The sequence below is a fragment of the Thalassophryne amazonica genome, chromosome 17 (assembly GCF_902500255.1).
Source record: "Thalassophryne amazonica chromosome 17, fThaAma1.1, whole genome shotgun sequence".
Classification (NCBI taxonomy): Eukaryota; Metazoa; Chordata; class Actinopteri; order Batrachoidiformes; family Batrachoididae; genus Thalassophryne; species Thalassophryne amazonica.
Window position 1 is genome coordinate 5,916,157 of NC_047119.1, and position 23,448 is coordinate 5,939,604.

The 23,448-nt window shown below is 45.2% G+C and overlaps 1 protein-coding gene across 1 annotated transcript in view; it reads right to left on the reverse strand.

Moving 5' to 3' along the window:
• dmgdh (dimethylglycine dehydrogenase) overlaps positions 1-4,689 on the reverse strand; it is a 40,412-nt gene extending 35,723 nt beyond the window's left edge. Inside the window, exons 1-2 of the mRNA XM_034193009.1 lie at positions 4,537-4,689; positions 2,616-2,784 (exon numbers count right to left, since the gene is read on the reverse strand). Of these exons, the coding sequence (XP_034048900.1) occupies positions 2,616-2,784; positions 4,537-4,658 (291 nt within the window). The 5' untranslated portion in view covers positions 4,659-4,689. The remainder of the gene's footprint in view (positions 1-2,615; positions 2,785-4,536) is intronic.
• Positions 4,690-23,448: the final 18,759 nt, after the last annotated feature.

The following is a 23,448-nucleotide window of genomic DNA, read 5'->3' on the forward strand; positions in this document are numbered from 1 at the left end:
GTGAAGCCTCGCTCTTTCACTGCACATGTTGAGATACAGAGGGTAACTAATTCAGACAAGCTTCCCCTTTGACATGTGGATAATATATTTATAGCTGCCCAGTTTAACTCTTGAGAGTGGGTTGAGACCTCAGATGTCAAGTGGATCATATGACAGCTGCCCTCAGTGCACATGGTGCAGCTACAGAAAAAGGTTCAAGGGGTGCCCCAAGTGAAGTCCCCAGTTAGATCAACTGTCTTGTATTCAAATTAGGGATTAGGGATAGGGAATTGCAGGGCCAAGACTTGAAAGTGACTTTTGACCCACCTCTGCTGGAAACAACTTCCATAAAAGCTGAAAATTACACTATCATGGAAGAATACCTGCATTTTTTTAACCTTTGATTTCCTATGCCCACCCAGTCTACATGTGTTTTGTGGACTTGGAGAAGGTGTATGATCGGGTACCCTGGGAGATACTGTGGGAGGTGCTACGGGAGTATGGAGTGAGGGGGTCCCTTCTCAGGGCCATCCAATCTCTGTACTCACAAAGTGAGAGTTGTGTTCGGGTGCTCGGCAGTAAGTTAGACTCGTTTCCAGGGGAGGTTGGCCTCCGCCAGGGCTGTGCCTTGTCACCAATCCTGTCTGTGATATTCATGGACAGGATATCGAGGTGTAGTTGGGGGGAGGAGGGTTTCAATTTTGGTGGACTCAGGGTCTCATCACTGCTTTTTGCAGATGATGTCGTCCTTTTGGCTTCATCGGCCGGTGACCTCCAGCACTTACTGGATCAGTTCACAGCAGAGTGTGAAGCACCTGGGATGAGGATTAGCACCTCTAAATCTGAGGCCATGGTTCTCAGCAGGAAACCGATGGATTGCCTACTCCATGTAGGGAACACAGTCTTGCCCCAAGTGAAGGAGTTCAAGTACTTCGGGGTCTTGTTCACAAGTGAGGGGACAATGGAGTGTGAGATTGGCGGGAGAACTGGCACAGCAGGGACGGTGTTGCTTTCGCTCTGCCGTACTGTTGTGAGGAAAAGAGAGCTGAGCCAAAAGGCAAAGCTCTGGATCTACTGGTGGTTCAGGTGGTTCGGGCATCTGGTAAGGATGCCTCCTGGGCGCCTTCATAGGGCGGTGTTCCAGACATGTCAATCTGGGAGGAGACCCTGGGGAAGACTCAGGACTAGGTGGAGAGATTATATCTCCACACCGGCCTGGGAACGCCTTGGGATATTCCAGTCAGAGGTGGTCAATGTGGCACGGGAAAGAGAAGTCTGGGGTACCCTGCTAGAACTGTTGCCCCCATGACCCGATCTCGGATAAGCGGTTGAAGATGAGTGATGAGTATGTGATTTCCTTGTTACATTAGCGGCTTATCAGCCCGCTGCACCGTCACTCTAAGCATCTTGTTTTGACAATCTATAATGCTTATCATGCTGATTGTTTAACCTAAATCACAGCTATGATAAAATGGCACAATTGGAGCCACTGAACTCTGAGCCTGTTTGGATACAAACCAATTTCACATGTGCTTTACAGTTTTTGACTCTTATAGATATGTAAGCATTTCATTTTTTTTGCTTTGAATTCAATTTTCGTGAAGTTTGGTGCATTAATACACATATCTGCATGTTCACGCAGAGCGAATGCATATAGATGACCCACCTTTGTAAATTTGGCCAAATGCTGCACTGTCATAAAATGAAACTCTGCAGTATCACAAATGTATAAATGTACTGCACAAGTGAATTTCAGTAGAACGGCACAATAACAGCAGACACATTATGTTATCTGCCCCCTCCCCCACGCAACAAAGGAACAAGGTGGGTACTAAATATCAAGTCGTGCCCTCATCCATGGCCAATGCAGAAGTGTGTGTGTGTGTGTGTGTGTGTGTGTGTGTGTGTGTGTGTATTTGAATGTTGCAGCGCGTCAGCATCAGAAAATCTCTGCGCTTGACTTTAGACCAGGTTGCGTTGGTCTATGGTGCAATTTTTATCTGCCGCCTTACTTAGAAATGTGCGAGCCCTGCGCCTGACCACACGTCGTTTGAAGTCCAGCACGTTCATGAGCGCACAAACGTCAGTTACACAACACAGTTGCTGGACGTGAAAAAGCAACCTTGTCGGTTTGAAACTAGCGATAACAGCGTCCTGCACTAAGTAGCATTGTGTGCTACTTGGTGCAGGACGTATTTGACTGCTGTATTCATTTCTTTTGATAGCAAAGTCACTATCAATGATTTACTAAGTGCGAGTCCAAACCAAGTCTGGGGGCTCACCTCAACAGGTTTTATCTATTATCAAGACAAGTCACGAGTCCTAATATGAAATAACGTAACAATTTGTGTGCTAACCAGTAACACAGCACAGTCTCTGGACATTTTCTTTACTTTTAAGTGTGTGTATGTATATATATATATATATATATATATATATATATATATATATATATATATATATATATATATATATATATATATATATATTTGCACAGTTGTGACAAACTCTTTGTAGCTGAATATCTAATGTATGCTATGCATGATGCTGTGTTGTAGATTTTTGATGCTGAACAAGGTTGTCTGTACCGCTGATTCTCAAACGTGAGAGTGCAGATCGCTCTATGGTACACATACAGCATGCCAAGTGGAACCAGCTGTCAGCTCAGACTTCTCCAGCAGCACCACATCCTTCGTACCACCTTTGGCCAGGTGGTAAGCCAAACTGACACCAACGCATCCACCACCGATGACAACAGTGTCCGCGGTGTCCTTCAATCGCTTCCCCAGTGATGAAGATGCATTACTGAAAGGAAACACAGAATTACAGGTCAATAATGCCCGGACTGAGACCTATATAAAACCAACAACATCATGACATTTTGTCAACTCTCACAAGTCTCGGCTGGTCTCTGTTGTGATCTGTTATTTGCATTTACATCGAGCTTTCATTGTGATTGAATTGTGCAAGTGTAAAATATGTTGTTGACAAAGCTCACAATCAAGAAACGTCTACTTGAATGTAAATACAGTGCATCTAGAAAGTGTTCACAGCGCTTCCCTTTTTCCGCATTTTGTTACATGACAGCCTTATTCCAAAATTGAGCAAATTATTTTTTCCCCTCAAAATTCTACTCACAGCACCCCATAATGAAAACATAAAAAAGTTTTTATTTTTTTATTTTTGCAAGTTTATTAAAAATAAAAAAGTAAAATCACATGTACAAAAGCATTCACAGCCTTTGCTTGTTGCTTTGTTGATGCACCTTTGGCAGCAATTACAGCCTCAAGTCTTCTTGAACATGACGCCACAAGCTTGGTGCACCTATCTTTGTGCAATTTGGTCCATTCCTCTTTGCAGCACCTCTCAAGCTCCATCAGGTTGGATGGGGAGCGTCGGTGCACAGACATTTTCAGATCTCTCCAGACACATTCAATCTACTGAATTTACCCCCGGTGGACTCCAGTTAAGCTGTAGAAACTTCTCCAGAACCATCAGTGGAAACACGATGCACCTGAGCTCAATTTTGAGCTTCATGGCAAAGGCTGAATTTAATGTTTTTGCCAATCACATCACATCACATATTTCTTGCATCAAGCATTGAATCAAACAATATTACAGCTCTTGTTCACATTTCATGAACCTGGTTGAAAACTCTGCTTTTTAAGCTGCTTTTGTGCACAATTAGTGGCATTAAACTCATGAGTGAATGCGCAACTTTTACGTAATCCATCAATAAGGAACATGCAGAATGCAAAAAAATCATGATGTGATAGAGGAAATCTGAGCTCAGATTCGGATTCAGCACCCCAAAATGACCCTAAATCAGTTCTTAAACTCCATGTAAGAATTCTAATTTTTTGGACCAGTAAGGTAAGTCCCTTCGGCTGCTCCCTTGTTTGCACTCAGGGTCGCCACAGCAAATCCAAGGTGGATCTGCATGTTGAATTGGCACAAGTTTTACGTCGGATGCCCTTCCTGACGCAACTCCACATTACATGAAATGTGGCAGGGGTGGGACTTGAACCGGGAACGTTCTACACTGAAACCAAGTGCTTTAACCACTTGGCCACCACCCTTTGTGTATTAAATTTATTGATAGCGCCAACATAAAGTCTAGATCTTACCCCCCCCCCCAGATATCTACATATCCGATTCATTTCCACGGATGCATGTTTCCAAAACTGGATGTGCCATTTTCCCAATTTACACACGGGTAATGCAGATCCCATACTGTGTGTGGGTGTGTGTGTGTGCATAAGAGCTGAATCAGGTCACTACATGCAGCCAGTGAGTCAAAAACCGACAAAATGAGGCATAAACAGACTAATCTGTAAAAATATCACACAGAGCAGTGCACCTTTGCAAGTCAGATTTCCTTCTGTGACGTCATCAGGTACAACCTATTCTACTTGTATGAATGAAAAATGACAGTTTTCCCTCTGCGTTTAAAACATGCATTTTCTTCTCCCCATAATCATTTCCACAGCCCCCCAAATAAAAACAAATATAACCTGTAATTTACTCTTTAACTAAAAGTATAAAACTTCACCTCACCTTTGTTCAGTGTGTTTTCTGGAAGTGGAGCAGACGGTACGCACAGGAAGTTTAACCGACCCTCCGCACCAGCCCAAATCTCTCCGCAAGAAAGTGTTAATTACTTTTAATAGTCGAGACATATCTGAGCTAATTTTTTAATAAAAATAAAAGACACACGCGAAGGCAGCGCTGCCTTGCCGTCGCGCGCACACTGACAGCTGTGGGCTTCAGCCACGTGGCCACACCCACTGCGCGGCAAACACACAGCGCCAAACCTGACCCGCATGCACCCTGAACACAGCACCACACTTAACACTTTGAGTGCTGATGCATCTGATTTAAGATCATTTTAACATTTTTATTAACTATGTGCGCTGGCATAAAAAAGTAGAGCAGTTTAGAATATAAAAAGTTAAAAAAAAAGCTCCTTTTTTTTTTTCTTTTGCAAGTTTCCCCACATTTGTTGAGAAGGCAAATGTAAAAATAAATTACAGCAGCAGTATACAACTCAAAACCTGTTGGATCCAGTCTGACAGAGACACACACAGGGGCACATTTATCTGCCAGTGGGCCTTGAGCCTTATGACACATCTAACAGGTTTGAATTGGAAATTCATCTTGATTGCCTGTTAATATAAACATAAGAGTTCAGAGAAATGTTTGTGTAGACATAATCAATCAATCAATCAATTTTTTTATATAGCGCCAAATCACAACAAACAGTTGCCCCAAGGCGCTTTATATTGTAAGGCAAGGCCATACAATAATTATGTAAAACCCCAACGGTCAAAACGACCCCCTGTGAGCAAGCACTTGGCTACAGTGGGAAGGAAAAACTCCCTTTTAACAGGAAGAAACCTCCAGCAGAACCAGGCTCAGGGAGGGGCAGTCTTCTGCTGGGACTGGTTGGGGCTGAGGGAGAGAACCAGGAAAAAGACATGCTGTGGAGGGGAGCAGAGATCGATCACTAATGATTAAATGCAGAGTGGTGCATACAGAGCAAAAAGAGAAAGAAACACTCAGTGCATCATGGGAACCCCCCAGCAGTCTACGTCTATAGCAGCATAACTAAGGGATGGTTCAGGGTCACCTGATCCAGCCCTAACTATAAGCTTTAGCAAAAAGGAAAGTTTTAAGCCTAATCTTAAAAGTAGAGAGGGTGTCTGTCTCCCTGATCTGAATTGGGAGCTGGTTCCACAGGAGAGGAGCCTGAAAGCTGAAGGCTCTGCCTCCCATTCTACTCTTACAAACCCTAGGAACTACAAGTAAGCCTGCAGTCTGAGAGCGAAGCGCTCTATTGGGGTGATATGGTACTACGAGGTCCCTAAGATAAGATGGGACCTGATTATTCAAAACCTTATAAGTAAAAAGAAGAATTTTAAATTCTATTCTAGAATTAACAGGAAGCCAATGAAGAGAGGCCAATATGGGTGAGATATGCTCTCTCCTTCTAGTCCCCGTCAGTACTCTAGCTGCAGCATTTTGAATTAACTGAAGGCTTTTTAGGGAACTTTTAGGACAACCTGATAATAATGAATTACAATAGTCCAGCCTAGAGGAAATAAATGCATGAATTAGTTTTTCAGCATCACTCTGAGACAAGACCTTTCTAATTTTAGAGATATTGCGTAAATGCAAAAAAGCAGTCCTACATATTTGTTTAATATGCGCTTTGAATGACATATCCTGATCAAAAATGACTCCAAGATTTCTCACAGTATTACTAGAGGTCAGGGTAATGCCATCCAGAGTAAGGATCTGGTTAGACACCATGTTTCTAAGATTTGTGGGGCCAAGTACAATAACTTCAGTTTTATCACGAGTCACACATAAAAAGACACCCACATATTTTGATGTCCTTTCTGTGGTCATCATGTCCAGTCCACAACATGGACTAAGTATACTGGACAAACCCTCAGTCATGACACTTTTAGATTTTCTGAGGAACGGTTTTGAAGTTCAAAAAGTGCGGTTCTTGGTGTAGCCGTGTTGGCAGCGCTTACACCATCCAACAGAGGTGGGCGATACTGGGAATTTTGGTATTGATCCGATACCAAGTAAATACAGGCCGAGTATCGCCAATACCGATACCGATACTTTTTCATATTCAAGCTTCATAGATCCAAAGGATCCAAAAGACCTAGGATAGAATTTCGACAAACATTGTATGCGACAACAAAACACTTTATTATCACAATCAACATTTTTGTTTAAAAAAAAAAAATCACTCAACACAACTTAAAACAAAATCTCCTGAGGTAGAGGGCTGACAAACCACAACAAATTGTTATGTGTTGGGGGGGGTTTGGCTGGCCAAGATACTGTTTGTGTGTTTTGTGTGCACTCCAGGTGGTTTGTGGGGGGCGTGTCTGAAGCTGTGATGATGGATGAAGCGTCTCTCACTCTCCACTGTCATCACGCCAACCCCATGCACCTGATGAGCAGTTCATGTGCAGAGCTAAAGGACTACCAGCTGAAGTAGATATCCTAATGATGTACTACATTTAAGCCATGACTGCTCTGTGTAAGGTGCTGGGGACTCAACCTTGTTACTTCTGTGTGATGGCCGTTTGTTCAACATTGTGATGCTGAGGATCTCTCCAGGTTTGATGCACCGTGCCTGTTAAGGAGATGGGTGAGGGATATGCTCCATTAGCACACTTCAGAGGTAACTAAAGCTGTGAAAGACTTTGAGTAATTAACAATAGTAATTTAGCGTTTTGTACGCAGTTATATTTGAGCTACTCTGATAATTGTGTAAATTCGCTCTTCACAGCCGTGGCGTGCGGATTGATGGTCCTCCACGGGCTGTGAGAGCTGTTTCTGTAATTTGAGTCTGAATTAGAACCTGAATGTGTTTGCTGATGGTGTGAACCCTAAACAGTATTTGTGTGAAGTGCTGACTTACCTCACCTCTCATCCTTAACAGGCGCTGTCCGACTCATTAACCACCTGGGGGGTGCCGGTGGGAATTTCTAGGTCCAGAACTGTCGGGCTCCAATCCCTTGGGCGCTAGGAAGAGCGTGTCGTCCTCCACCCCGCCAGGCCATTAATTCACTTTTTGTTTATACATTGCACTTGAAATAAATCTGTTATGTTCTTTGGAACCGCTCTGTTTATTTAGCGCTGGGTCCTTGTCAGACGCTGGTTCGCTCCTCTAACCCGCGTCCCAACATAACACAAATACTGTAAACAGTTTCAAACTTATTCTGTTTTTCAAGTCAAACAATAAAATAATACAAAAAGTAAGGAATTTCTTCCTTTCAGTGCACTTCTCTACGTTGTTTCTTAAATAGTGCTAAAAAAATAGAACTTCAAAAAATTAAAACAATCTTTTGAGGTTAGAGAGCTGACAAACCACGAGAGAAAAACTAACACACCACAACAAATATTGTAAACAGTTTCAAACTTGTTCTTTTTTTTTTTTTTTTTCCAAGTCAAACAATACAAGAAAATAATACAAAGAATAAGGAATTTCCTCCCTTCAGTGCACTTCTGTGTTGTGTGACGCAGCGCTGCTCTTACAGAGTAGACTGATGAATCTGCGTGCGGGAGAGAAAAAAGCTTGAGTATCGATCTTTTTACACGAGGATCGTTCAATATCAATACCAGCGTTGGTATCGATATTAGGATCGATCTGGCCATAAATATCTGCTGAATCACTAGATGGAGGATCAGGTCGATCCGCTCATTTGCTGGCTGTTGCCAGAACGCCGCCATCTTGGTTAGCGTCTAATAACCAGACATAAATAGAAATCGAGGGTATGATGTTTTCAAGAGAGTTTCACCATCAATCTGCATTTTCCGTGATATTACATTTATTCAAACTCAGTCCCACATTTGTACAGCCAATATTTGTCCAAACAAATACAGAAGAGGATCAGACTGTTTATATCATGGACAAATTAATTGGTTGGTCCCAGTCCAGATGTAGTGCAGCGTTCATCTGGAGTTATGAATTTTGTTTATACTATGCTGACCACTGAACTCATTATCTTTATCAAGATAGAGAATAATACCATCAGTTTGTTAAACAGAAACATTTATACACATTGTTTGCCACAACACGAGATACTATCTGATCCTGAATTAATGTCATTATGAAGTTAATGTTAAAGATGGGAAATAATCAGGTGTGAAAGTAAGAGCTTTGCACGCTCGCATAAAATTAGATATTAATATTAAAGACTGCTCTTAACCCACCTGCAGCACCGCTTTTACAAAGCGCTCAAATAAAATAAATACAATGAAACAGCCACACCAGCATCAGGGGATGCAGTTGCTGGCGGGGATAACTACTTTGGCATGACACTGGCCACTTGAAGCTCAGTTGTAGCTGCCGGAAACCACTTTAGTATTCTCTCTGCTTCCCTGTTGATTTACTGCTGTTGAACTAATGCCTCAGGTGCAGTTATGTCTGGCTGACTGATTCTGCTCTTTTTCTCTCTGAGGCAGTGACACCATCAATAGACGCTGGCCTGCATGCCAGGGCGCCGGACTGACCTCAGGATGTCCTGCCAGTTGCACCAATGAGTGGAAGTTGTACTTCTTTGGGACCAAACCGGAACTGGACACAGAGAACGACAGATTAAAGACCCAAGATGGACTGCTTTTTAGCTCATTTAAGGACTCTGTTTTTGTTACTCTTCTGTTTTTTCTGTTTCAGTTTTTCTGTTTGTCACGTAATTCTTGCAAAATCTGTAAAAGCCTTGTAACTGTTAGAATGGCCTAAGCAGTGGGTCACCCCTCTGAGTCTGGTCTGCTTGAGGTTTCTTCCTCATTCTCAACAGAGGGAGTTTTTCTTTGCCACTGTCCCCTGTGTGCTCCCTCAGGGGTGTTGGTAAGGTTAGACCTCACTCGTGTGAAGCATTGTTGTGATTTGGTGCTATACAAATAAAATAAAATTGAACTGAATTAAATTGAATTTGTTAAACAGGCAGGACGTCAAAACACGGGAGACAGTCATACCAGGGGCTAGAGTCAAAGGAAGCAGACTAAAACACAAAGTCAGGGTCAGACAGCAAAGGTTGGCAAGGCCAGAGAACAGGAAGAATGCTGGAAAGCTTGGCATATGACACAAGACGTTCTGGCACAGGTGACACAGCAGGAAGAGTTTAAAGACACTCAGACGTAAACAGTATATTGAGGAATGGCTGAGGAGAAACAGGAAACAAGCCACAGAAATTAATCAGGAAGGTGCGTAAAATGTCACTGGACTAAGCGTGAACTCCCAATAGGTACGGTCGGGCCTGCATCACTTCCGCTTAGTTACAGCTGCCATTTTGGATTGCTGCTGAAAACAAAATGTACGCGCACCCACAACCGTAGTTGATGTAGTCGTCTTTACTACTGTTTATTCACAAAGGCCTGCTGATCTGGTCATGCTAAATGGCGTATGAGTATGTGGAGAGCCTTGATAGATGTGCAAAAGTTGCTGCAGTTAAAGTTACTGCAGTTACTTGCGTGGTTGACGTCTTATCTGTCTGGTCGTTCCAACTGTGTTTTGTGCAACGAAACTACCTCTGATTTTAGGGGCATGAAGTTCGGGGTTCCACAGGGATCCGTTCTGGGTCCCCTGCTTTTTTTCCTGTATATGGCACCCCTTGGGAACATTTTGCGGTGTTTTGAGGTTGCTTTTCATTGCTATGCTGATGATACTCAGTTGTATATGCCGATAGCTGCTGGAAATCCTGTCCACATAAAATCTTTACAGGACTGTCTTGCAGCAGTGAGAAGTTGGATGTCTAGCAACTTTCTACTCTTGAACGCTAATAAGACTGAAATGATGGTTCTTGGTCCAGCAAGACATCGGCATCAATTTGATCAGCTAGTGCTTAGCCTAGGTTCATGTGTTATACATCATACTGACAAAGTGAGGAACCTTGGGGTAATTTTTGATCCTACGTTGTCCTTTGACCTCCACATTAAGGTGCGTTTACACATAACCAAGACGCGTTACGAATGTCATTTTTCTGTCATTCATGACACATTCCTGACATTCTTAATGTGACTTAACGCATCTGAATAGGTTTCTTAATAGTGCATGTTGGTGCATGATATTCTTGATATTCGTGGAGCATGTTTTTGCCTGTCAAAAAATCTTCCATGAATGTCACACACCACCCTCATTTTGTCTCACGTTGTGGAGGTTGCAACTGAGCGTATTGATCCGTCTTGATTAGTATTGATCCTTAATAGAACGTGACAACGTTCGTAGTGGTTCCTGTGATGGTTCTTGGAGCCCAAACTGTCATGCGTTATTACGAAGTGACACGGAAACTGTCAAGTTTTGACACGACTTGTAACGCGGCGTCACATTTCACTGCGCGCACGACAAATCAGTTTTCTGTCACATGCGCACAATTAAACTTGGCTCCAAATGTTGTTCCACAGTTCCTGCTGAAGCTCCTCAGGATGCTCCTGCAGGTGTTCCACCTGCTGTTGTAACCGATGAGCAGGAGAACGAGTCTGAGCAACCAGAGGAGAGAGAGGAGACTCACGTGCAGCCAGACATCTCTGCACCTCCTCCAGTCCGGCGGAGAAAGAAGCGCGCGCACAATTAAACCCTGCTGCACCGCATTCAGTTTGATTGCTGACACCAAGTCGGCAATTTCAGTGCTCTTCAGCGCGCTCCTGCAGGTGTTCCACCTGCTGCATGTGCCTGATGTTTGGTAAAATGCGCAAGACGACAGCCGCATGAAGCCACACATCTGGCTCTGTCCGTCTCCTCCTCCTCCTCTCCGCGCCACTCCATGGCACAGAGCCCAACTACGCATGCAGTCACAAAGTTCTTCTGAAAAACTAGAGCGATCTGAATTCGGTTGGATAAATATGGGTGTGTGTGGAGACAATTCACCTCATTCACAATGTGACAGAACTTAACGATGCGCTGTTACGTGCAATACAGCGCAACAATGCAGACCACTATTCTTGACCGTGCGTAATGGTTCCTGATAATTCCCCAGCAACACGTGCCATTAATCGTAACGCGTGGTAACAGGTTGCAGTAGTTCCTGAGGACACCTGACGCCTCTGCCCCGAATCATCACATTCGTGATCAGCGGCCAAGAATGTGCACTTCATGGCATTCGTGACTTGTCGTTGTTATGTGTAAATGCAGCATTAGGGACATTACGAGGACTGCCCCTCCCTGAGCCTGGTTCTGCTGGAGGTTTCTTCCTGTTAAAAGGGAGTTTTTCCTTCCCACTGTAGCCAAGTGCTTGCTCACGGGGTCGTTTTGACCGTTGGGGTTTTACATAATTAATTGTATGGCCTTGCCTTACAATATAAAGCGCCTTGGGGCAACTGTTTGTTGTGATTTGGCGCTATATAAAAAAATTGATTGATTGATTGATTGATTGCTTTCTTTCATCTAAGAAATATAGCAAAGATTCGTCCCATCTTGTCTATGGCTGATGCTGAGACTCTGATTCATGCGTTTGTCTCTTCTAGATTGGACTATTGTAATGCTTTGTTTTCTGGTTTACCACAGTCCAGCATCAGGGGTCTTCAACTGGTTCAAAATGCTGCTGCCAGACTTCTGACACGAAGCAGAAGGTTTGATCATATTATGCCAGTTGTGGCATCCCTTCACTGGCTTCCGGTCTCCTTGAGATCAGATTTTAAGGTGTTACTATTGGCCTATAAAATTGGCACCCCCTATCTTGCTGGCCTGGTTGAGTCCTATGTGCCGACAAGGGCTCTGCGTTCACAGGGTGCGGGACTACTGTGTGTCCCGAGGGTGAAGAAAAGGTCAGCGGGTTACAGAGCTTTTTATCACCGCACCCCAGCTCTGTGAAATGATCTGCCTGCGCTGATGCGACAGTCAGACTCTGTGGAGACTTTTAAAGCCAGGCTGAAGACACATCTGTTCTCCCTGTTTTATCATTAGTATTTTATATGATTGTGTGTCTTTTTTATTCGTTTTATTTATTTTACTTCTTTTACCTTTTTATGGTTAATTTGGTTTCAATTTTTCTGTGTGTTTTAATCTTATTTCATTGTATTCTGCTTTTAAATGTTTGTGAAGCGCCTTGAGGCGATTACTCATGATTTGGCGCTATATAAATTAATAAATTATTATAATTATTATTATAGTTAAAAAGCTCTTAGTTGGATCTCGGGATCAAGCTGATGGCCCGCTGTGAGGTGAGCTGCTGTCTGTCCCAGCACCTGCCTCTCGGCACTCCCTCGATCCTCTTAGCTGAGCGTCCCGCGGGGTCCGAAGCATTTACTGAAAAAATTAGTGTGTTCAAAGCAAGGCCGGTCGCCTGAATACCTCAGCTAGGAATAATGGAATAGGACTCCGGTTCTATTTTGTGGGTTTCTTTCTCTGAACTGGGGCCATGATTAAGAGGGACAGCCGGGGCATTCATATTGTGTCGCTAGAGATGAAATTCTTGGTCCGGCACAAGACGGAAGAAAGCGAAAACATTTGCCAAGAATGAAAGTCAGATACCGTCATAGTTCCAACCATAAACAGTGCCAACTAGCGATCCAGTGGCGTTATTCCCAAGACCATCCTCATTTACTCGGCTGATAGCAACCAGCCATTTATCCCTTCTGTCTGGACTTTTGTGGCGCTTTGGGAGCTCGAAAAAACTTATCGTGGTTGGTACAGCCAACTGCAACACACGATCGTGGCATTCTCTGTGAAAACTGGTGTATATTTGTCAGAGTTGTTCGGAGTTGGACCTGGAAAGAACAACCCAGTTTACACACACACAGAAAATGATCACGCAAGAGACACTGAATTTCTTTTCCTGATCAGGAGAAGACAAACAAGCTGCTCCTTCAGAAAGAACTGTCATCTGCTCTGAAGGCCCCACCCATTTGCTTCTCCTTTTTATTGAATATATACTCAACAAAAATATAAATGCAACACTTTTGGTTTTGCTCCCATTTTGTATGAGATGAACTCAAAGATCTAAAACTTTTTCCACATACACAATATCACCATTTCCCTCAAATATTGTTCACAAACCAGTCTAAATCTGTGATAGTGAGCACTTCTCCTTTGCTGAGATAATCCATCCCACCTCACAGGTGTGCCATATCAAGATGCTGATTAGACACCATGATTAGTGCACAGGTGTGCCTTAGACTGCCCACAATAAAAGGCCACTCTGAAAGGTGCAGTTTTGTTTTATTGGGGGGGATACCAGTCAGTATCTGGTGTGACCACCATTTGCCTCATGCAGTGCAACACATCTCCTTCGCATCATCCATGAAGAGAACACCTCTCCAACGTGCCAAACGCCAGCGAATGTGAGCATTTGCCCACTCAAGTCGGTTACGACGAGGAACTGGAGTCAGGTCGAGACCCCCATGAGGACGACAAGCATGCAGATGAGCTTCCCAGAGACGGTTTCTGACAGTTTGTGCAGAAATTCTTTGGTTATGCAAACCGATTGTTTCAGCAGCTGTCCGAGTGGCTGGTCTCAGACGATCTTGGAGGTGAACATGCTGGATGTGGAGATCCTGGGCTGGTGTGGTTACACGTGGTCTGTGGTTGTGAGGCTGGTTGGATGTACTGCCAAATTCTCTGAAACGACTTTGGAGACAGCTTATGGTAGAGAAATGAACATTCAATACACGAGCAACAGCTCTGGTTGACATTCCTGCTGTCAGCATGCCAATTGCACGCTCCCTCAAATCTTGCGACATCTGTGGCATTGTGCTGTGTGATAAAACTGCACCTTTCAGAGTGGCCTTTTATTGTGGACAGTCTAAGGCACACCTGTGCACTAATCATGGTGTCTAATCAGCATCTTGATATGGCACACCTGTGAGGTGGGATGGATTATCTCAACAAAGGAGAAGTGCTCACTATCACAGATTTAGACTGGTTTGTGAACAATATTTGAGGGAAATGGTGATATTGTGTATGTGGAAAAAGTTTTAGATCTTTGAGTTCATCTCATACAAAATGGGAGCAAAACGAAAAGTGTTGCGTTTATATTTTTGTTGAGTGTAGTTACATACAAGCATATAGGAGTGACAGTATCACAAAACAATGGAAAGACACAAAGTCTGGTCTCACGTTGATATGAAAACTGTTATGGCTTTCAGCCCTCAGTCTCCTAGGCTGTCCATAATAATGTCCAGCCCTGAACTAGTGTGCCAGTCACACCGCTCTTCCCTCAAGGCTGAACCGTTAATTAAAGATGCACATCTGCGCTTAGCAAAAACATAACTCTAACAAAACAGTCTGCACATTCACTAAGCATTCACTAATGATGCCTCACATTCAGCCAGTAATCCAAATACTTGCACACTGATGACAAGGAGCTATGGAACCTCATCCACTCCACACCGGGAGCATCGCAAGGATGAAGAATCTTTCTCAAGTGCACCAAAGTGAATTTTCTGTCTGAAGGGGAGTAGAAATGAAAATCCTCTGGACACATTTGTCTGTTCTCACCTCTTTGTGCACACAGAGGCCATGCAGCGAATACCTTTTGGCGGTGATTTCAAAATGAGAGAAACAGACAAACTCACTTTCTAAATGAGACAGCAGCATCTGCTTCAGCTACATTCATACATAATTATTTCTGCAGGGTGCATATGACTTGTAACTGTTGACTTTCAGAATGCAACAGCTGTTAAACAGGTCAGGTCGGGTTTGGGAGCACGTGATGGTTCTGCATGCTACCGCATCTGCCCCACTGTGGAACTGCATGAAGAGGTAGCTGAACAGTTTTAGCTCCATCCTCTTCTAATCCCACGGCTAAGAATAATCCACATAAATACATGTGCGCTTACCTATGGTCAGGTCGGTGGGGATGTCCTTGGCCTAAATCTGTGAGTGTCTGAATGTGGCCCCTGGGTGCCCCCTCTAAACGGTACTCCCTCTGAATGGTACTCCCTCTGAATGGTGCTCCCTCTGTGTGGTGCCCCTCTGGATGGTGTCCCCTCTGAATGGTACTTCCTCTGGATGGTGCACCTTCTGAATGGTGCCCCCTCTGGGTGGTGCTCCCTCTGGATGGTGCCCCCTCTGAATGGTGCCCCCTCTGGATGGTGCCCCCTATGAATGGTACGTCCTCTGAATGGTGCCCCCTCTGGGTGGTGCTCCCTCTGGATGGTGCCTCCTCTGAATGGTGCACCTCTGGATGGTGCCCCCTATGAATGGTACTTCCTCTGAATGGTGCCCCCTCTGGATGGTGCCCCTCTAAATGGTGCTTCCTCTGGATGGTGCCCCCTCTAGATGGTGTTCCCTCTGAATGGTACTTCCTCTGGATGGTGCCCCCTCTGAATGGTACTTCCTCTGCATAGTACTCCCTCTGAATTGTGCCTCCTCTGGTTGGTGCCCCCTCTGAATGGTACTCCCTCTGGATGGTGCCCCCTATGAATGGTACTTCCTGTGAATGGTGCCCTCTATGAATGGTACTTCCTCTGAATGGTGCTCCCTCTGAATGGTGCTCCCTCTGGATGGTGCCCCTCTGAATGGTACTCCCTCTAAATGGTGTCCCCTCTGGATGGTACTTCGTCTGAATGGTGCCCCCTCTGGATGGTACTTCCTCTGGATGGTGCCCCCTCTGAATGGTACTTTCTCTGGATGGTGCCCCCTCTGAAGGGTACTTCCTCTGGATGGTGCCCCCTCTGAATGGTACTTCCTCTGGATAGTACTCCCTCTGAATGGTGCCTCCTCTGGATGGTGCCCACCCCTCTGAATGGTACATCCTCTGGATGGTGCACTCTCTGAATGGTGCCCCCTCTGGGTGGTGCTCCCTCTGAATGGTGCCCCCTCTGTATGGTGCCCCCTCTGAATGGTACTCCCTCTAAATGGTGCTCCCTCTGGATGGTACTTTGTCTGAATGGTGCCCCCTCTGGATGGTACTTCCTCTGGATGGGGCCCCCTCTGAATGGTACTTCCTCTGGATGGTGCCCCCTCTGAATTGTGCCCCCTATGAATGGTACTTCCTCTGAATGGTACTTCCTCTGAATGGTGCCCCCTCTGGATGGTGCCCCCTCTGAATGGTACTTCCTCTGGATGGTGCCTCCTCTGGATGGTACTTCCTCTGGATGGTGCCTCCTCTGGATGGTGCCCCCTTTGAATGGTACTTCCTCTGAATGGTGCCCCCTCTGAATGGTACTTCCTCTGAATGGTGCACCCTCTGAATGGCACTTCCTCTGAATGGTGCCCCCTCTGGGTGGTGCTCCCTCTGGATGGTGCCTCCTCTGAATGGTGCACCTCTGGTGGTGCCCCCTCTGAATGGTGCCCCCTCTGAATGGTGCTTCCTCTGAATGGTGCCCCCTCTGAATGGTGCCCCCTCTGAATGGTACTCCCTCTGGATGGTGCTCCCTCTGAATGGTACTCCCTCTGAATGGTACTTCCTCTGAATGGTGCCCCCTCTGAATCGTGCCTCTCTGAATGGTGCCCCCTCTGAATGGTACTCCCTCTGGATGGTGCTCCTTCTGAATGGTACTCCCTCTGGATGGTGCCCCCTGTGAATGGTACTTCCTCTGAATGGTACTCCCTCTGAACGATACTTCCTCTGAATGGTGTCCCCTCTGAATGGTACTTCCTCTGAATGGTGCCCCCTCTGAATGGTACTTCCTCTGAATGGTACTCCCTCTGGATGGTGCCCCCTGTGAATGATACTTCCTCTGAATGGTACTCCCTCTGGATGGTGCCCCCTGTGAATGATACTTCCTCTGAATGGTACTTCCTCTGAATGGTGCCCCCTCTGAATGGTACTCCCTCTGGATGGTGCTCCCTCTGAATGGTACTCCCTCTGGATGGTGCCCCATGTGAATGATACTTCCTCTGAATGGTGCCCCCTCTGAATGGTACTCCCTCTGGATGGTGCCCCCTGTGAATGATACTTCCTCTGAATGGTGCCCCCTCTGAATGGTACTCCCTCTGGATGGTGCTCCCTCTGAATGGTACTCCCTCTGGATGGTGCCCCCTGTGAATGATACTTCCTCTGAATGGTGCCCCCTCTGAATGGTACTCCCTCTGAATGGTGCCCCCTCTGAATGGTACTCCCTCTGGATGGTACTTCCTCTGAATGGTGCCCCCTCTGAATGGTACTTCCTCTGGATGGTGTCCCCTCTGAATGGTACTTCCTCTGAATGGTGTCCCCTCTGAATGGTACTTCCTCTGGATGGTGTCCCCTCTGAATGGTACTTCCTCTGGATGGTGCACCTTCTGAATGGTGCCCCCTCTCGGTGGTGCTCCCTCTGGATGGTGCCCCCTATGAATGGTACTTCCTCTGAATGGTGCCCCCTCTGGGTGGTGCTCCCTCTGAATGGTGCCTCCTCTGAATGGTGCACCTCTGGTGGTGCCCCCTCTGAATGGTGCTTCCTCTGAATGGTGCCCCCTCTGAATGGTACTTCCTCTGAATGGTACTCCCTCTGGATGGTGCTCCCTTTGAATGGTACTTCCTCTGAATGGTGCCCCCTCTGAATGGTACTCCCTCTGAATGGTGCTCCCTCTGAATGGTACTTCCTCTGAATGGTGCCCCCTCTGAATCGTGCCTCCTCTGAATGGTGCCCCCTCTGAATGGTACTCCCTCTGGATGGTGCTCCCTCTGAATGGTACTCCCTCTTGATGGTGCCCCCTGTGAATGGTACTTCCTCTGAATGGTACTCCCTCTGAATGGTACTTCCTCTGAATGGTGCCCCCTCTGGATGGTGCTCCCTCTGAATGGTACTCCCTCTGGATGGTGCTCCCTCTGAATGGTACTCCCTCTGGATGGTGCCCCCTGTGAATGGTACTTCCTCTGAATGGTACTCCCTCTGAACGGTACTTCCTCTGAATGGTGTCCCCTCTGAATGGTACTTCCTCTGAATGGTACCCCCTCTGAATGGTACTTCCTCTGAATGGTACTCCCTCTGGATGGTGCTCCCTCTGAATGGTACTTCCTCTGAATGGTGCCCCCTCTGAATGGTACTCCCTCTGAATGGTGCTCCCTCTGAATGGTACTCCCTCTGGATGGTGCCCCCTGTGAATAATACTTCCTCTGAATGGTGCCCCCTCTGAATGGTACTCCCTCTGGATGGTGCCCCCTGTGAATGATACTTCCTCTGAATGGTGCCCCCTCTGAATGGTACTCCCTCTGGATGGTGCTCCCTCTGAATGGTACTCCCTCTGGATGGTGCCCCCTGTGAATGATACTTCCTCTGAATGGTGCCCCCTCTGAATGGTACTCCCTCTGAATGGTGCCCCCTCTGAATGGTACTCCCTCTGGATGGTACTCCCTCTGAATAGTACTCCCTCTGGATGGTGCCCCCTCTGAATGGTGCCCCCTCTGAATGGTACTCCCTCTGGATGGTGCCCCCTCTGAATGGTACTCCCTCTGAATGGTGCCCCCTCTGGATGGTGCCCCCTCTGAATGGTGCCCCCTCTGAATGGTACTCCCTCTGGATGGTGCCCCCTCTGAATGGTACTCCCTCTGGATGGTACTCCCTCTGAATGGTACTCCCTCTGGATGGTGCCCCCTCTGAATGGTGCCCCCTCTGAATGGTACTCCCTCTGGATGGTGCCCCCTCTGAATGGTACTCCCTCTGGATGGTGCCCCCTGTGAATGATACTTCCTCTGAATGGTGCCCCCTCTGAATGGTACTCCCTCTGAATGGTGCCCCCTCTGAATGGCACTCCCTCTGGATGGTACTCCCTCTGAATAGTACTCCCTCTGGATGGTGACCCCTCTGGATGGTACGTCACACTCCACATGAACCTCCCTTCACCCCCTTACACACATGAACTCTAGGGGGAGATCTGTTAAAACAAACAAAAAAAGCACAATCAAATCAGACAGTGCAGAGCCCAATTTTGTCACGTTTTCGCCCTAATTGGGGCTTTGATCCTATTTTTTTCCCTTTCTTTTTTCCACCATCTGCTCCTGCTTTGAGTCATTACTTGTTTATTTTCATAATGGGTTTATTCTATGTTCTGATTTTCTTTGTCACCTTGTTTCTTTGTAACTTTGTATACTTCAGACATGGTTCACTTCCACTCTTGTTTTATTCAGTCAGTCTGTGTTTTCATCGTTTATCATTTAGTTATCATCTGCTTATTTTTGCTGTTCACATTCCTGTTATCTGTAGTGCTTTAATGTCGGGTTTTGTCTGTTTTACTTATAGTTCTCAGTCTGTTCCAGTTTAGTTTTGTCGTAGTGTGTAAATTCCTATTATTCTCTGATCAGTTTTTATCTAGTTTTTCTTCTGTGTTTATCTTCTGGTTTGCGTTGCTGTTCTGTTCCAGTTTGTATTGATCATTAGTTGTCATGTCTGTAATTCTCTTCACTGCTCACTTACACCTGTCTGTCTCATCCTGTCTTCGTCTGCACTCATCTCACTTCTCATGTATTCACGCGCAGTTTCATTTGTATCACTGTCTCCCTCTGATCATTGCACTCTCTTGACCTGCACCTGCACTTCCTCATCACTATTGGCCACGCCCCATTTGTCTGTCATTTCTTTGCCCACTTGTCACTGCCTTTTCTTGCATCTCTTTTCCCCTCCTAGATTCACCTGACCACACCCCCTTCAGGTTCTTCTCCCACCACGTGCACCTCATTATCCATTTACCACCTGTTCTTATTTAAACTGCTTCTGTTCACGTCCTCCCTGCTTGTTTGTTGATGTCAGTCACTTACCAGCACTTCATCTCATCCTGTTTTTGCTCTAGCCATGTTTTTGATTCTGCTCTGTGTACCAGATCCTGCTTTTTGCCTCAGCTTTGATAACGCTGTTTGCTTGTGTACTGACCCTGCCTGTTTTTTGACCACGTCCTCTGTCTCGCCCCTACCTGGTACTTTTGCTCCGCAGACTGCTTTCCTGTTACCCAACCCTTGCCTGAATTAAAGACCATCTTTTTACTTATACGTCCTGTTTGAGAGCCTGCATTTGTGTCCAGCCTCTGTCTGTGCCTCGCCTTTGCTCAGCCTTGACACAATTTAAAATTCTCCCAACTAGCCAATTGTACGTAATATAAACAAAACATTTCATTTTGGTAAATATGTGAAAAACCTTTTATTTAAATGAGTAATATTTCAAGCTTGTTCACTGTGAGCTAATTTTGAAGTTAATAAATATCAAATCCCATCACTCCTCCAAATATTAAAAATAAATCAAATAAAGAAGGCTTTAGCCTCTTGTTGATTATAGTCACGGGTGAGTGAAAATAGGAGGGCTGGTAAATTTTACCTGATCATGTGTGTGGGGATGGTGCTGTATGTTTGTCCTTGCAAAATATCCCGATGACACCCCACTCAGGCTCCATGGTGGCAAACGTTTAACTGTCTCATGCATGACCACCCCGGCATAAATAATGAACAGTCTGTAGATGTTTGATGGGAAAATTGTAAAAATATGGGGGGGCATGTTTTCAAACACTGGTTTGATGTTCAGTGCATGCAGAAAGTATTCACAGTGCTTTTTCCACATTTTGTCATGTGAACCTTAATCCAAAATGGATTAAATTCATTTTTTTCCCCTCAGAATTCTATGCACAATACCACATAATAACAATGTGGTTTTTTTTAAGATTTTTGCAAATTTATTAAAAAACATGAAAATGTCATGTACATAAGTATTCACAGCCTTTGCCATGAAGCTCAAAATTGAGCTCAGGTGGCTCCTGTTTCCACTGATCATCCTTGAGATGTTTCTGGAGTCCACCTGGAGCAAATTCAGTTAATTGGACATGATTTGGAAACACCTAAGGTTCCATAGTTGACAGTGCATGTTAGAGCACAAACCAAGCGTGATTGTCTGGAAGCACAAATCTGGGGAAGGGTACAGAAGCATTTGTGCTGCTTTGAAGGTCCCAATGAGCACAGTGGCCTCCATCATCCATAAATGGAGGTTCAGATCCACCAGGACTCTTCCTAGAGCTGGCCGCCCGTCTAAACTGATCGGGGAAGAAGAGCCTTAGTCAGGGAGCTGACCAAGAACCTGATGGTCACTTTGTCAGAGCTCCAGCATTCCTCTGTGGAGAGAGGAGAACCTTCCAGAAGGACAACCATCTCTGCAGCAATCCACCAGTTAGGCCTGTATGGTAGAGTGGCCAGACGGAAGCCATTCCTTAGTAAAAGGCACATGGCAGCTCACCTGGAGTTTGTCAAAAGGCACCTGAAGGACTCTCAGACCAGGAGAAACAAAATTCTCTGGTCTGATGAGACAAAGATTGAACTCTTTAGCATCATGTTTGGAGGAAACCAGGCACCATCCCTACAGTGAAGCATGGTGGTGGCAGCATCATGCTGTGGGATGTTCTTCAGTAGCAGGAACTGGGAGACTAGTCAGGATTGAGGGAAAGATGAATACAGCAATGTACAGAGACATCCTCTGACCTCAGACTGGGGCGACGGTTCACCTTTCAGCAGGACAATTATGGAGCTAAATCATGGCCAAAAGTTTTGTAATCTGAAAATAAAAAAAGATTGAAAAAATAAATTTTGAAACTGAAAATAGACAATGACCCTAAGCACACAGCTAAGATATCAATGTAGTGACTTCAGCACAACTCTGTGAATGTCCTTGCGTGGACCAGCCAGAGCCCAGACCTGAATCCGATGTGATGGAGCTTGAGAGGTGCTGCAAAGAGGAATGGACCAGAACTGTCCAAAGATAAGTGCACCAAGCTTGTGGCATCACATTCAAGAAGACTGCCAAAGGTGAAAAATTTGTTGAGAATCCCTGAAGTGAAATCTTGAACCAGAATTCGGATTACCTTAAAAATTTAATGGAGTCTTCTTTGTAGTCCAGCAGCTTAACTCCAATATGTATAAGAATCATTCAGTTTGTGATAAAAGCATGAAATTTTGTACACATATAGCCAAAGGCATATCGAAAAGATTTGGAAATGGAGGCATCATGAATTTTCAACATGGCGCCCATGGCAGCTATTTTTCAAAATGGCCGCCAGAAACAACAGTTTTCTTATGAGTGATGGATATAATGTGACATTGTACACAGAATTCAATTACTTAATTACCATAAGTGCTTGCTAATGTGTTTTTTTGGATTAGACATTTTCATTAAAAATTCTAAATGGTCGCCATTGTTTCCAGACTGTTTAGATACAGATAAACTCTGTGTCGAATTATACATTTTTCGTGATGCATAATTTGAATTAGCAAATGTAGACTTTCTGAGAAGCTTTGTTCCATCTCACAAGACATATATTAAGTGAGGCCAAATCTAGGATCTATCACAAGGAAGACTATTCACACTCGCCTTCACAGAAGCAGAGGGCAGTGCATTGTAACTGAGCTTTTTTGCACTTGCAATGCCCAACACAACCCTTCTTACATTTGCAAGAGACAAGTTCATAACTGGACTGGCCTGCATCTGGTAGGCATGTCCAGAAGGGTTCATAGTCTCCCTCAGATGTCTTTGACAAACCCCATTTGCACGGTGAAGGTAGTTCTGGTGTTGACACCAGCACTTGACCCCACATGTGACCTCCTTGGTATACTGCTCTCTTGACATGCTCTTCCAGGTCAGCCTTGGTCGGAGGGATTGAATCTGCGTTGCGCATAATGTAGAATCAATCAAGTCTTGGCAAATAACTTCCTTCTTGCCGTATCTATTTCTGTGCATGTGCTGGTTCGGTCATAGAGTAGGATAACAAACCTCTCAATTGTGGCCATTACCTCTTGTGGTATCTCAGTTGGGGCTGAAGACAGTTTCAACAGGGCATGCGTAAGCTCAGGAAATACAGTCCATACAGCCCACGCAGTCTTTTTCCCATGGCCAACAAAGCTTGACACAGTGTCACAACCCTCATCCAGTCTTCAAATAGGAAATGTTGAAGGGAGCTGGCCAAGTTCATTGAACTGGATTAAATGCTCTGTAAGTGAAGTATATCCACTCCCCTTGTCTTCTCGCTTAGACTGCAAAGGACATCTCAATGCCTCTGTTGTGTGCTCTTGGCAAATAATACATAGCTTCCACTCAGTCTTGGCTGCGCAAGAA